The 14,274-nt window shown below is 41.9% G+C and overlaps 1 protein-coding gene across 1 annotated transcript in view; it reads right to left on the bottom strand.

The window, feature by feature from the left end:
• Positions 1 to 14,274, bottom strand: part of KIF26B (kinesin family member 26B) — a 313,883-nt gene that overhangs the window by 50,018 nt on the left and 249,591 nt on the right. The window contains exons 8-10 of the mRNA XM_086627966.1: positions 12,201 to 12,463; positions 9,176 to 9,359; positions 2,601 to 2,760 (exon numbers count right to left, since the gene is read on the bottom strand). Coding sequence (XP_086484092.1) covers positions 2,601 to 2,760; positions 9,176 to 9,359; positions 12,201 to 12,463 — 607 coding nt within the window. The remainder of the gene's footprint in view (positions 1 to 2,600; positions 2,761 to 9,175; positions 9,360 to 12,200; positions 12,464 to 14,274) is intronic.

The raw sequence follows: 14,274 nt of genomic DNA, 5'->3' as shown, positions 1-14,274 counted from the left end.
GGGAGCGTGGGGGTGTTCTCAAAGGAGACAGATTCCAACTTACTGGCTTCCAAGGCTTAGCCTTATAGGTAAGAAAAAAAAAAAAGCCAAATGTGCTGAACATCAGCATGTCATAAAGACTGCAGGCAGAGAGGTAAATCCATCCCTGGTATAAACACACAGCCCACTGAAGGCAATGCAGTAGCATCTGCTTATACCAGCTATGAATTTGAACAAGCTTTTCCCTACAACTACTACCTGTGCAGATAAAGCTGGATACAGCACTGAAGGGAGTATAAGAGCCTGCAGCCTCTCAGAGTTTAGAGAATTAAATTTCTGCAGTAAGAGAAAACCTGATGTCTATGAAATCGTGAGTTTCTGTGCTACCAGGAAGCCATGCAGTGCCTACTGACAGGCTGCCATAAAATACTTAATGGTTGTTTAATAGCTCAAATAAAGAAGAGACGCTCCATTTTGTCTGCTGCTCTGTGGAAATTTGCTGAGACCACACACACAATGCACAGTGCCACCACAGAAGAAAACACTTCTGTTGTTTTCCTTTGGTCCCACTCAAAAAAGGCAGCTAACAAAATTTTTATTTTATCCTTAATGGTGAAAGAGAACACCCCTAAAGAAAGGGAAATTATCTCAGCTAGATAGGATAGCTGTTGCTTTAAATAAGAGGTGCTACGGAACACATATCACATCAGTCTGTGGGATGCTCAGCCTCTTCTACAATGCAGCACACACACACACACTCTCCTTCTCTTCTCCATCAAGGAGCAGCACACACCTGTATGTCGGATCACTGAGCAAATAAGTGTTTGCACTCACCCAGCCACCAAAATTCTTATTTCCATTGCTTACGAATGGATCACACTTGGGAAAAAATACTTTCTGTACTCTTCTCAGAAAGAAAAGGACAAAATTTACTCCAAAATATGCCAACATGTTTTTCAAATTACATCTTAAAAGTCCTCCTTAGAAACAGAGATATTGCCTCTGATTTACAGATGACAAACCCTATTCTTATACTCTATACTATCTGCTCTTACAGGAGCAAATTCAAGAGGAGATGCTGGCCTGAAGAGAGCTTTTATCTTCTTTCAGCAGTACAGAAACATTGACGAGCAAGTGTGCTGGCACCTCTGGCTGTGCAAGCTCAGAAGCACAACAGCTGGGAATCACAGCAGAAAGAGATGGGTAGTGCAGCAAGTAGAAGACATGTTTGGTAACACTTTTCCCCTAGTCAGGCATTGTCAGGAAAGACAGTTGTGGTATTTGGTAACTATTCCTGTTATGTTTAGTTCAAGCCTAGGGAGCATCATTAACATCACTTTTTCTATTACTACAGTAAGCCCTCCCATCAATCCATAAAATCCAACAGGAAGGCAGGCAGGTTTTTGATACGCATAGTTTGAGCTACACTTTGTGAAGTGCAGAGTTCAAGCTATTTTCATAGAATCATAGAATGGTTTGGGTTGGAAGGGACCTTAAAAATTATCTAGTTCCAGCCTCCAATATTTTCACACTATAACTAGGTGCATGATCCACAAAACATTTCATGAATGCTTATATATGCAAATTTGGTTGGCCCTTAACTGAATTGCAGTCTGACTGATCTCCAGGAACAGGAATGTTTCCAGAGAGCAAGTTTTAAGCCTAGACTGCCAAATAATTTTAGAAAATAAATGTTAGAAGAAAAATAAAATTATAACCAAACTCAATTCATGTTTATTTTCCAAAATGAAGACAAAACCAAATAAGTAAAACTTGTCAATACCTTTCAATCTTGCAGTGGAACAGGTTGCCCAGAGAAGTTGTGGCTGCCCCATCCCTGAGAGTGTTCAAGGCCAGGTTGGATGAGGCTTTGGGCAACCTGGTGTAGTGGAGGGTTTCCCTGCCCATGGCAGGGGGGTTGGAACTAGATGATCTTTGAGGTCCCTTCCAACCCTAACCATTCTATGATTCTATAACCACTAGGTGATTAATTTCTCTAATTTCCTAGAAGCTACCTGGAGTAGCAAAGTCACTTGTCTAGTGTGACAAATAGGGTCTACTTTTTTTTTTGCAAGTGAAGGGCTGACAGTGAGATTCAAATCACACAAAAATAAAATGAAAAGTAACCTTGGATCACAGAAAGAATCTCAGGACAAACACGCATGGTCATTGTGACACATATTTTCAAGAAACTAAATTCCACAGAACGAACAGCAAAATAATTTTCTCTGTAGTGCTCCATTACAGCAACAACGTTTGTCTCTGTGGAGCAAATCTGAAGCTGGCTCTCGGCTGTTTTGGAACATGAAAGAAATCTCTGAACATTCCTAGAAAACAAATTTGTAATGTGCTGAACTTCAAGCCTCAAGATCTTAATGACACCTGGGTCTTACTTCAGCAGGCTTCTTCCTTTGAAACTTGAACGTCAGATGCAATGTACCTACCAGATGTAAAGTTAGGTCAGGCGTCGCTGAACCTTGGGCCGGTCCTGCTGTACCTTGAGTGGGTCGCGCTGAGCCCAGCAGACTGTCTTCCTGCTTACCCCAAGTCTGCCTCAGGCCCAGACAAGCACAGTGCTAGCAAGCATCCTCTCATTAGGTGCAACACAGAATACCACTTACTTGTACGGGATATGTTTGCTTCCATTGACAAGGGCAAGGATGACGTTCCCCAGCGCTGACAATGAGAGACAGAGGCCAGAGCTTCCCTCCCGGTTTTTGCTGAGCACTTTCACGCAGCTACCCAGGTCGATCAGGTGCAAGCGGCTGCGACCTCCAGACACTGCCATAAACAAGGACAGCAAACAGTTAGCATGTGACTCCAAAAGCAGCTTCCCAGGAAAGCAAAAGACTCGCCCCAACTTGCAAAGTGGAAACAATTCAGAAACCTTTCCACATCTCGTGTTAGCAGCAACAAATCGCAGGGGTTCTGTTAACTCACTGTCAGCCATTATTGCTGTACACTGCTGTCTGCTCCAGACTTGCTTACAAACTGCCGAGGCTTTCAGTACTCTTCTGCTCCCGTGGCTTTAACTCTGTGGGAGTCACCACTGTATTGTTTTTTTTTTTAAATATAGCTCTATTGGTCTATACCTGACTTGTCTGTTTCTGTGTCTGTCATTACGGATCCTCTGCCCAGAAAACTACAGGCTAGGGATTGCTGCTTGGTGAGCAGTGATCCTGTGGTAGCTTCTCTTATCTTTCCCATCTTGAATATCGGATCTTAAGAAGAACTTGTGGCATCTGTGGGACATTCAACTTTGCTTTAAATCTATATATTTTTACATAACCATTTGGGCTAAGAAAATGTTTTCCATGCCATGGGTAATGGATTGTGGACAAGCTGCTCTGTTCTGAAAATAGTTTCTGTAAAACTGGCAGTGGATTCCTATTTTTTTTTCTTGTTTACTCTGTATCAACACACGGCATTTAAAGTGAAAAGATGCTACCACTGAAACACCAAGATTAACAGACATTTGCTCTCTTTAAAATCCTATGGTTCCTTATGAACCCAGGACAGGGACTATGTAGTCTTTACAGAAATGCTTCTAATTCTGTTATCTCAAGACAATTTCCTAGCTGGATTTTTTTGCATCTGAACTTTGACCACTCCTCTCTATTCTCAAGAGTTAATTTCGAAGCAATCTGTAGGAAAAGGCAGTTTTATTTCCAGGATCGTAACTCAAAAGTTAAAAGCACAATTAGAAGGCACAAACATAACTTAAACAGGAGCGGAAATACTTTCACATCTGAGTTTACCTCTATGCAAATAAATTCACAGCCATTTTGACACAGCACCTCAACTTACGCATCACGTAAAAAGAAGTATTAGCGGTGTGGGGACCAGTTCACAAGCAAAGATGGTGATGGGAGCAACTACATGATGGGGACCTTAGAAAATAAGTTTCCAGATACATTTCATTGCTTTGAAAATGTCTTATCAACCACAAGCATGTTTTTTCAGTGATCCTGCATTCACTAGCTGTGGTACCATGCCATGGTGTACAGGCATGCAGGTGTCATAGGAGGTAGAAGGGAATAAGTTTACATAGATATGAAGAAGTTGTAAAACTTCTACATATCGACAAAAGGGTGGTACACGATTGTATTATCTTGCAGATTTGCTCATAGAAAGAAAGTCTACTATAAAAAATGTATATAAATATAGAAAATATACAGCTACTAAAGGTATATATAACTACTAGCTGTAACTTGAAACATGTTAACTCATAATGAAAAAATAAGGAGAGAGATATTTCATTTTGCAAGCACTGCAAAACACAGGGCTTATTGCTTATGGTTACTACCTGGTGTCTTGCATGACACAAAACCGACTATAAAACTATAAAGCTTTTTTGTAGAATGTATTATGTATAATTCTACAATTCTGTTTCAATTATAGGTGATAGCTAAATAAAATGAACAACAATAAAACTACAAGTAGATTTTTATGATAAAAGAAAAAAGAATAACGAGAAAGAAGAGAAGAAAAGAAAAAAGCAAAGTAGAGAGAAAAAAGAAAGAAGGAAGAAAGAAGAAAGACAGAAGGAGAAGGAAGAGAGAAGACTTTTTCTGTAAAAGTGGTTTATGCTGTGGGATTTGATAATAATATTCAAAAAATATAGCCGGCATCTCTGTCAACAATTGTTAAAACACAGTAATTTTTGCTTCTTTTAAGTCCTGTTAGTGCTTCAGCTATATCAGGTATTAGGCAACACAGGACTTCCATGTATTAAATTATATTGCAATATTGGTTAAGTCATGCCAAGTATCAAGAAACAGAAGTGAAGAATAAATGTCTAATTAAAACTAATGTTGGTGGCTAGACATTCAAAATGCTTTAACAGTCCCCAGATTATACGACAACCCATCAAACATATCCATGGAAGTTTCATCACTGTGCTCACAGTGGTGGGAAGCAGTGGGATACTTCTTATGGGGAAATATCCAAAAGCACTATGAGCTCCTGCACTTAATGCAGAAAGTCAGGCTTCCCTGCTGAACCGTCCAGGCAGTTGCACCTTAGAATCATAGAATCATAGAATCGTTAGGGCTGGAAGGGACCTTCAAAGGTCATCTAGTCCAACCCCCCTGCAAGGAACAGGGATATCTCCAACTAGATCAGGTTGCTCAGGGCCGCATCCAACCGGGCCTTGAACGTCTCCAGGGATGGAGCATCCACCACCTCTCTGGGCAACCTGTTCCAGTGTTCTACAACTCTCATGGTAAAAAATTTTTTCCTAATATCCAACCTGAATCTACCTCCCTCTATTTTAAAACCATTACCCCTTGTCCTATCACAACTGGCCCTCCTGAACAGCCTCTCCCCATCTTTCTTGTAGGCCCCCTTGAGGTACTGGAAGACCGCTATAAGGTCACCCCAGAGCCTCCTCTTCTCCAGGCTGAACAGCCCCAACTCTTTCAGCCTATCCTCATAGGAAAGGTGCTCCAGCCCTCTTATCATCTTCGTGGCCCTCCTCTGGACCCTCTCCAACTGGTCCATGTCCTTCTTATGTTGGGGACTCCAGAACTGGACGCAATACTCCAAGTGAGGTCTCACGAGGGCAGAGTAGAGGGGGAGAATCACCTTCCTTGACCTGCTGGCCACGCTCCTCTTGATGCAGCCCAGGATGCGGTTGGCCTTCTGGGCCGCAAGAGCACATTGCCGGCTCATATTGAGCTTCTCGTCCACCAGTACTCCCAAGTCCTTCTCCTCAGGGCTGCTCACGATCCATTCTCCGCCCAGTCTGTATTTGTGCCTGGGATTGCCATGACCCAGATGTAGGACCTTGCACTTGGCCTGGTTAAACTTCATGAGGTTGGTACGGGCCCACCTCTCCAGCCTGTCGAGGTCCCTCTGGATGGCATCCCTCCCTTCCAGCGTGTCGACGGCACCACACAGCTTGGTGTCATCGGCGAACTTGCTGAGGGTGCACTCCATGCCACTGTCCACGTCACCGACAAAGATGTTGAAGAGGGCCAGGCCAACACGGACCCCTGAGGGACGCCACTCGTGACCGGTCTCCACATGGACATCGAGCCGTTGACCACTACTCTCTGAGTACGGCCATTGAGCCAATTCCTTATCCACCGAGTGGTCCATCCATCAAACCCATGCCTCTCTAGTTTAGAGAGAAGAATGTCGTGCGGGACAGTGTCAAAAGCTTTGCACAAGTCCAGGTAGATGACATCCGTTGGTCGACCTTTGTCCACCGATGTTGTCACCCCATCATAAAAGGCCACCAAGTTGGTCAGGCACGATCTGCCTTTGGTGAAGCCATGTTGGCTGTCACCCACCACCTCCTTGCTCTCCATGTGCCTTAGCATGGTTCCCAGGAGAATCTGCTCCATGACCTTGCCAGGCACAGAGGTGAGGCTGACCGGCGTGTAGTTGCCCGGGTCCTCCTTGTTCCCCTTTTTAAAAATGGGGGTTATGTTCCCTCTCTTCCAGTCATCGGGGACCTCGCCAGAGCGCCACGACTTCTCAAATACAATGGCCAGTGGCTTGGCAACTTCATCCGCCAGTTCCTTCAGGACCCGCGGATGGATCTCATCAGGTCCCATGGACTTGTGCACCTTCAAGTTCCTCAGATGTTCCCGAACCTGCTCTTCAAGTACAGTGGGCGGTGGTTCATCCTCACAGTCCCTGCTAGTTCTTTCCACAGCTTGGGTGGTAAGACAAGACCTTCACCTCCTCTGAACTGCTCATGGAGGACCTTTGCTCCCCTCTAAGAGTCCTTAAAACTCTTAGACTTAAGAGTCCCTGAGTCCTCTAAGACTACTACCCTCAAAAGGCTGAAATTACCTTTATTGAGAATCTCCCAATAATTTACTCAGAAAAACAAAGAAGCGTGTTCAGTTGCTACTGAAAATGACTGCAGGTGACTTTACTGAATTATATATAATAAATATTTCTGTTGCTAAGACTACCAGACATCAGGGAAACAAAAGAAAATGAGAGAAATCACTACTCTTCAAAATCTTAGTCGTATTGTTTCCACACGTATTTGTATTACACAGGCTGAGGAAATCCAGAATAAGATCTTTCCTTCTTACTAAATTTACAAGTCGAAGTAAGACATTTTTAGGATGGCAGATCCACTTGCTTCATCTGAAAATGAACTTGTTAGGTGAGTTCTCCACTAACGTTCCTGGCAACTATAGAGAGAAGAAGAGAAGTGGAACATCCTAACGCTTGTTTTTTGTCTATGGCCACAGAGACTTTGCAGAGCTGACAGCTGAAAAATGACTGTGTCAGTTCTGCCACAATGCCATTTGTTTCAATGGTGCTAAGCCTGCTTCATGACATTCCTGGTAATGAATCTAACAAGGAGGTAAGTACAGTACCAATGCGTTATTCTAACAGTCATTTTTTACCAAAATCATACGTTGGCCAGCCCTTTAAGCTCTTATCCTTTAGAAGCTGGGTTTCTTTTTTTTTTTTTTTCCTATCTTTTTTTAATCCCGTTACTGGAATCTATATATCTCTACTATCTTCATGTTGTTTTCTGAAAAGTCCTTCATTACAGCAGGAGACAGTGATAATCACTAGGCGCCCTTTCTGAGCAGCTGGAATTCCCCCTCATTCAATTATCGGTGAGATCTGACCCTGCCTGGCTTGTGAGGCCACTCAGATATGGAAACTTGAAGACAGGAGGTGGTAGAGCCACTAGACACAGATATAACTACAGGCAGTGGGCAAAGCATGCTATATTATACTCCAACAGGATCACATCTTCTTTATTTAAAATGAGTCATTATAGCCACAGGAAAATATTTTTTTCCCTTTTATTAATTGCATTTGAAAATAGTAGAAAAGGACTGTGTGTACATGTACTTGCATGCAGTAAAAAGCACGCAACATTAAACAATTGCAATAATAATTCCCTCAAAATCAGCCATCTTTATTCCTATGAACCAGTCTGTTTGAGCATTCAGTCTTCCTTTCCACCGCAGGGTGGTTAATTAATAAACCTTTAGTTAATTGAGATTTCTGCCTGCCAATTCCACAGGGGTTATTACTTAAACACATGCAAACTGCATTTCCATTTAGAGCAACTTTCTGGTTTTCTCTCTTATATTTTAAGTACAGCCAATGTAAATTTTCTGCATTCAAACATTAGACATTAATACTGCAGTGGTGTTCACCCACTGCACACCGTAGCTTGCAATCTATTTCTTGTTACAAATAACCTACGCAGAGCCAGGAGCTGAAACATATGTTATTCCTGCAGAATTGCTTAAGCCTACAAATTTATTAAAGAAGTTGAGGTCTCTGGTGCCTTTCAAACAAACATTTTTTCCCTGTAAACAATGATTATTTAAAAAAAAAAAAAAAATTTTAATGTGAAAGTTTTCTTTCTTCAGCAGTGATGCTTCTTATATTTTTTATCTTGTATCACTGGAACTTATGGAAAAAAAACCCTCTGTATCTGTATATCTCCTGTTATAAACAATTTGAGAGACTTGAAACAGAAGATAAATATGATAAAAAAATATAAATGATGTGAGTCAAATGAAACCTTAGAAAATTACAGAAACATATAACTAGACATAGAAGCATCTTTTCCTCATTTACAAGTGGGAGATGGAAGTAAAGACACAAGCCAGTGAAAGCAACTACGGCAAAGAGAAGGAGCAAGCCAATTTGAAATGCCCAGAGCATTTACAAAGAACCACAAGAACCCTTTGTACACACGTAGTTGGGCCAGCAACTAAAACACCATGTGTCTCCAAGAAAAGGTACAGTTTAGCCATTGCCAACATCAGCTTCCATGCCTACTGTCCTATTTAGGTGCTGAAGAAGAACAGTTAACGTAAGGGTGGCAAGGAATTCGCGTTGCCACAATGTTTTAATCCATGACTTCAACACTATCAGTAAAGATAATATTAAAAGTCAATTTGAAAAGCACTTTTTTATAGATACAGAGGCCCACTCGGTGCTGAGGACTAACTTTTAGTATCTCCACAACAGCAACTAAATTAACAAGTGATGGTAATAATCCCCAGTGGCCTTTACCAGCCTTCGGTGGGTCTTTACCAGGCAGGTGGACAGTCTGCTGATATGAATGGTCCACTCATGCTGAATGGAGAACTCTGATAATTTTCACAACTAAAGAATATTGTTTAAGGGCCTGTTTAAAGCCAGTTTCCAGGTAGACTTGGAGGATACAAAAGGGAGGGAAGAGACAGCTTACTTCCGCCTTTGCCACTCTTCTCCATGCGGTACTGGTAGATGTGCAGAGTGAAGAGCATGTGGGAGTTGCGGTGATCCTCCTCGTCACAGTCCCGCTGGCTGCTGCGACGCGAGGCGATGGCGGCATCGAGGAAGAACGCAGCCTTCTCTGCTGTAGGGGCACGGAGCTCACTCTGATTCTGAAGCTGCAGGATAACGCAAAAGAGAAATGACCCAGAAACTCCCACACAAATCAACAGTACCATACAACTTCCTGCGGTCAACGCGCACTGTAGATACGTTGGAGGAGATGCCCGATGGAATGAGACCCTCCTGACACTGGCAGTGACAATACCATGTCTTCCAGGAGCCCCATGATTGAATCCATGCTTTTTACTTGGGGTAACTCTGGTGGCAGTTGTTATAAATAAATACCCCAGCAACCGAAAACTGTCCTATGGCTGGACAGACGCATAAATTTGTTCCTTCACTTTCCCAGAATTTTAAGCTATTTATGTTTATTAATTATTCAGTATTTTCATTATTTTTACTGCCTTTTATGTCCCTGCATTGCTGGCTCTGGCAATCACTGTGTCCTTCTGACAGTTATAAGTGTGAAAAAAATTGTGGAGGAAACTTCCATCCCAAACTCAACAGTTGGTAGAGACTGGCAGGGGCAGGACTACGTGATACCCTTCAGAAAATGTTAGAAGGGAGCAGTCCACAGACAAATTTGGGATATAACAGGAATGAAGTTTGTCTTCGGCCCCACAGCATGTGGGGAGCACCACAGAAGAGAAGACTTTTTCTCCCCTCTTCATATCACAAGCTTACGCACCTGCTCATGAGCCAAGGCAATGCATTAAATGGAACGGGGCAGGTAATATACATACATTCGCATTTGCTGGACCTCAGTCCCAGTCCCCAGCCTGCTCCTATCTCTCCGAAGTGACAGACAGCCCAGGAGGGTCGACATGATTGACCCCTCATAATGTTAGGAATGCATGCATGTTTCATGTCACCTAAGATTAGTTTGTCTGTGGAAGGGACGTGCGACTGTGCAATCTGATGGCATTAGTTTTGGCAGTATGCAGAGCTGGCCCGTAGCCCACAGGATAGACTTGTTTTGTCTGGCGTAAAAACCAAGAGGAACTCCCATTCTCAGGGTTTGTTCCCCTGCTATGTAATACAGCTAAAGGTTAAGTTCGCCTAAAGAAGACAGTGCTCCTGTCTCTTCTTCATGACCATTAATCAGCCTGAGGAGAGAGAAAGCTGAGGCTGTGCAGGGGATGGGGTGACACAGCTGAAGGCTAAGCTCTCTCTAGAAAAAGGGAGGGAGCAGCAAGGAGTTAACAAAGCAAGCAGAAGGCAGGCCAGTCTGTGGGCTGATCTCACTAATGTAAGCAACAAGAAAATGTGCATACTTGGAAAGGTCTAATGACAGACAGTATGACATATGGTGATTATTCATTTGCTACGCATGCTGCTGATTTTGCATATTTGTATGGCTATAATATAATATCCTCCCTTCATCTGAGGATTTTGAGAATTCAGGTGTAGGACACATGACTCCAGAATGTCGCTATGTCTTGTAAACAAACAGAAAAAGGCTGTTTTTCTTGCAATTTAATTCAGTATTTTACACTGCAGAGATACATAGACTTCTCACGGAGCTACCTTTTCTCACTGATCTAAAATAATTCATTTTGTATATAGCTGTTCTGTCTGTATCTATATGAAAATAAGCAACAATAATGGGATATTTATTATTATTACTGTTGTGCTTAAATAACTTAGTAAAGAAATAAGCTCTGAGGAGAGGTTAGCTGCTACACAGTTATGTAACATACATATGCTAATTCAGATCTTAACTGGCCCATCTATCGCCCCAATGGGAACTGTGAAGATGCAAGTCTCCCATCTTGTATTCACTAGACTGCACTCATTACTGGATACCAGAGGGTGAGATCTCTTCTGATACTCGAATTATCTGATAAAGCAATAAGGCCAGGAGTCAAGTGAGAATGAGAACCCTAATTGGTATTTAAGCGTAGAATGGAAAAGAATGGAAAATATGATCTGAGCATGTCTAAAAGGCTTAAACCACAAAGAGATAAAACACAAAATTTATTACTTGCTGTTTAAAATCTCACGAGTCACTACTTTTGTGGATGAGACTCATGATTTCTAGATGCTTGGATCTGGAAATAGGGTACATGACCCTGTAGGTCTGTTCCCTTCTCCCTCCATTCCCCTCATCCAGTGCTCTGCAGGTTCTCGATCGAAGTAGCCTTTGCCTTTGAGGTTGAAAGAATATATTCAGCTCAATCATGCTGGTTTGCTTCCTCTTCATCTACTCATACAAAAATCAGATTTACTCCCGCATGAACAGCAAAATGAAAGAACAGGCCTTTTTTCCCCTCAAACTAAGAGGGAAAAAAAAATAGGGCTGCTGAGACTTTCTAGTGGTTACCCAGGAAATACATGAGCCAGCTACTCATTCCTGTTAAACCTCCAAACCTGAGAAGAGTTTGAGTTATTCTTGGCTTGCCCTGCTCAGGAATTTATTTCTTGGCAGCAATTAATAAGTAGCGATTAATGCTTCCTACAACATTGCTAATGCAAGTGCTATAAATAATTTAGTTTATAAAGAGATAAACAGCCATATTAATGGCCTCCAGCTATTTGTGCAGTACTGTAAATATTTTAGCTTGTTGTTTTACAAAAGAGAGATCACACTTTCTTTTCTTTTTTTTTTTTTTAAGAATGAAGTGAATTCTTGTTTGCACTGAATGTTTTCACATTTTATTGCAAACACAAGCCCCTGCTCAACGTCAGTTATACCAGAGGTACAAATATTTAGGCCAGGAGAGCAGATGGCCCTGCAGCTGCAGGTCATAAAGTTCTTGCATGTTTTAAAGTAAACACTTTCAAGTCTATAAACTTTATGCTCTGGGTAGTTCTTGAATTTGAACCATCTCAAGAGCTCAAAAAAAAAAAAAAAAGCTACATTACTTGTTTCAGTGTAAAATGAACCTTGGATTCACCTGCATGCCACAAATGGGGTCTTCACAAAGGTAGACACCTGGGGACTGGCCATCTTGCAGGCTGCCTGTAGCCACTTCTGACAACAGGTCTCTCAGATTTTCTTCTTTCCCCCACACTTCCACTGCAGAGATTCGGACTGAGAAGCGGGCTCCTGTCTTCTCTTTGCGTTCATTAATCAGCTTGAAGAGCCAGGAGATGGCACAAGGGATTATGCCAAGGTTTTGCATGGAATCATCCTTCCCGATCATGGTGTATGACTTTCCTGTCACGAAGGGGGGGATGGAGAAAAGATAACAACATCACTCTCAGGACCTTCACAGCCTTCTGCCAAGAGAAATTATCCTGCATGGCCTCATGAAAACAACTTCTTCACTACAGTAAGGACAGTAGGCAAGGGAGAAAGACAGGCAGGCAGACAAATAGTACACGGAAAATGTAGATGAAATCTTGAGCTGCTTTCAAAAATCATTACCTCATGCATTCCCCCAACATCTCCCATTCACCAGACAAGGTGCTGCAGATCCCTACCATGCAACACTGCAGCCTGTGATGTGGGTGAATTGTGGGGGCAATTGGGCAGAGCAGGAGTGCCATGGTCTCTAAAAATCCCTGCTTTAGATACAGGGAAATCTATTCTATTCTTTGAATATAATTTTACTTCAAAGTACTATATTACACTTCATATGCTGGGGTTGGTATGCCATAAATCTGGTCCCAGGATCATACGGATGTAACTTCATTCAGAAAAAAACCAAACCAAAACAAAACAGTTACATGCAGTCATTTGGTGCAGAAGTGGGTCCACAAGAAGAAACATTTTATCTGGGTTAAAACCTTCCCCTGGTTTTCTATTATTTGACACTGCAATTGTAGCCCTGGCTTGTCTCTGCTGTAAAAGTTTGCTGATTAAGGACAGACACAGAGTACTATCTTATACTGCTTTAAGTGTCACTACATATAATGCTTTTAGACAAGTTTTCTAAGGCTACTAAATTTATAAGCCAAATTATAAAGGCATACATCCTTCCAGACAAGTACTTGTGGCTTCTTTACCTTGTTTCATTTCTTATGTTGAATCCATGTGGAAAAAGATCAGTGAAGAAAATATTTCTATGCATGTGTCTGTGGCAAGGCCTGAGTATGTCCACAGTTGGTGGAATGGTGGTGGTGCAGTTAATGAAGCCACTGCAGAGACTCAACTTGTGCTCCAGCAAAGCCCTAGCTAGGCCACCTCTCTAAAGGACATGTAGCACTTGTGAGACACCATTATCTAGTGGCTTTCTTTTCCATCTCATTTGCCATCTCGTGTTTGGCAGGTCACAAGGGGTTAAATTTCCAAGTGCTCATCCTAGTGCTACTCCTGTCTGGCCCAGAGGAGCCTTGTGGTTACCTGGACCAGTGGCCTTGCTTCATTCATTGTACCAGAGCTGCTGGCATGGCAGCATTCAGTACTCTTCAGTTTTTGTTGCCTATAATTTGGTATAATCATGGCCTGATACATCTTGATCTTCTTTATCACTTGAAAAACTCAATTATCCTTTAAAGTTGTATGTGTACATTTGTGTTTCTTTGAGACAGTAAAGAATGGAGATCATTGCACACATACAATACAACCCTCATCATTAAACAGATAGTATTTTCGAAATACTATTAGATAAGCACGAACAAAATATATGATTACTCTTGAAATCCAGCTATTTCAAAAGAATCGTGTGTTAATTATGATGATTCTCCTATTTATTGTCTTTCCATGAATACCTGAAATGCTGTTGGTGTGTTTGCAAAGAGCGAGTTTTGATCCATCGGTAACATTCAGTTAACCGTTAGAATAGGATTTGTTGGAGACAGAACACAAAGAGGTTAGTAATGAGTGAATTGCCTAATCAGGGAACAGAATATAAATCAAACTATTTGAGTGCCATCACAAACATCAAGTACTTGAGTGGATACACACAGCCTTTACACAGCTTGGTAAAAGTGGTATTTCGGCAAACACTCTCCAATACCAAGCACAGTTGTAAGACTGTAGATCACTGTTGGATCGTTCTTTAACAATTGAAGACAATGCTAAAA

Source organism: Tauraco erythrolophus, chromosome 2 (assembly GCF_009769465.1).
Source record: "Tauraco erythrolophus isolate bTauEry1 chromosome 2, bTauEry1.pri, whole genome shotgun sequence".
Taxonomy (NCBI): Eukaryota; Metazoa; Chordata; class Aves; order Musophagiformes; family Musophagidae; genus Tauraco; species Tauraco erythrolophus.
The sequence above is the reverse complement of the archived record's forward strand: the minus strand, read 5'-3'. Positions and strand labels throughout refer to the sequence as shown.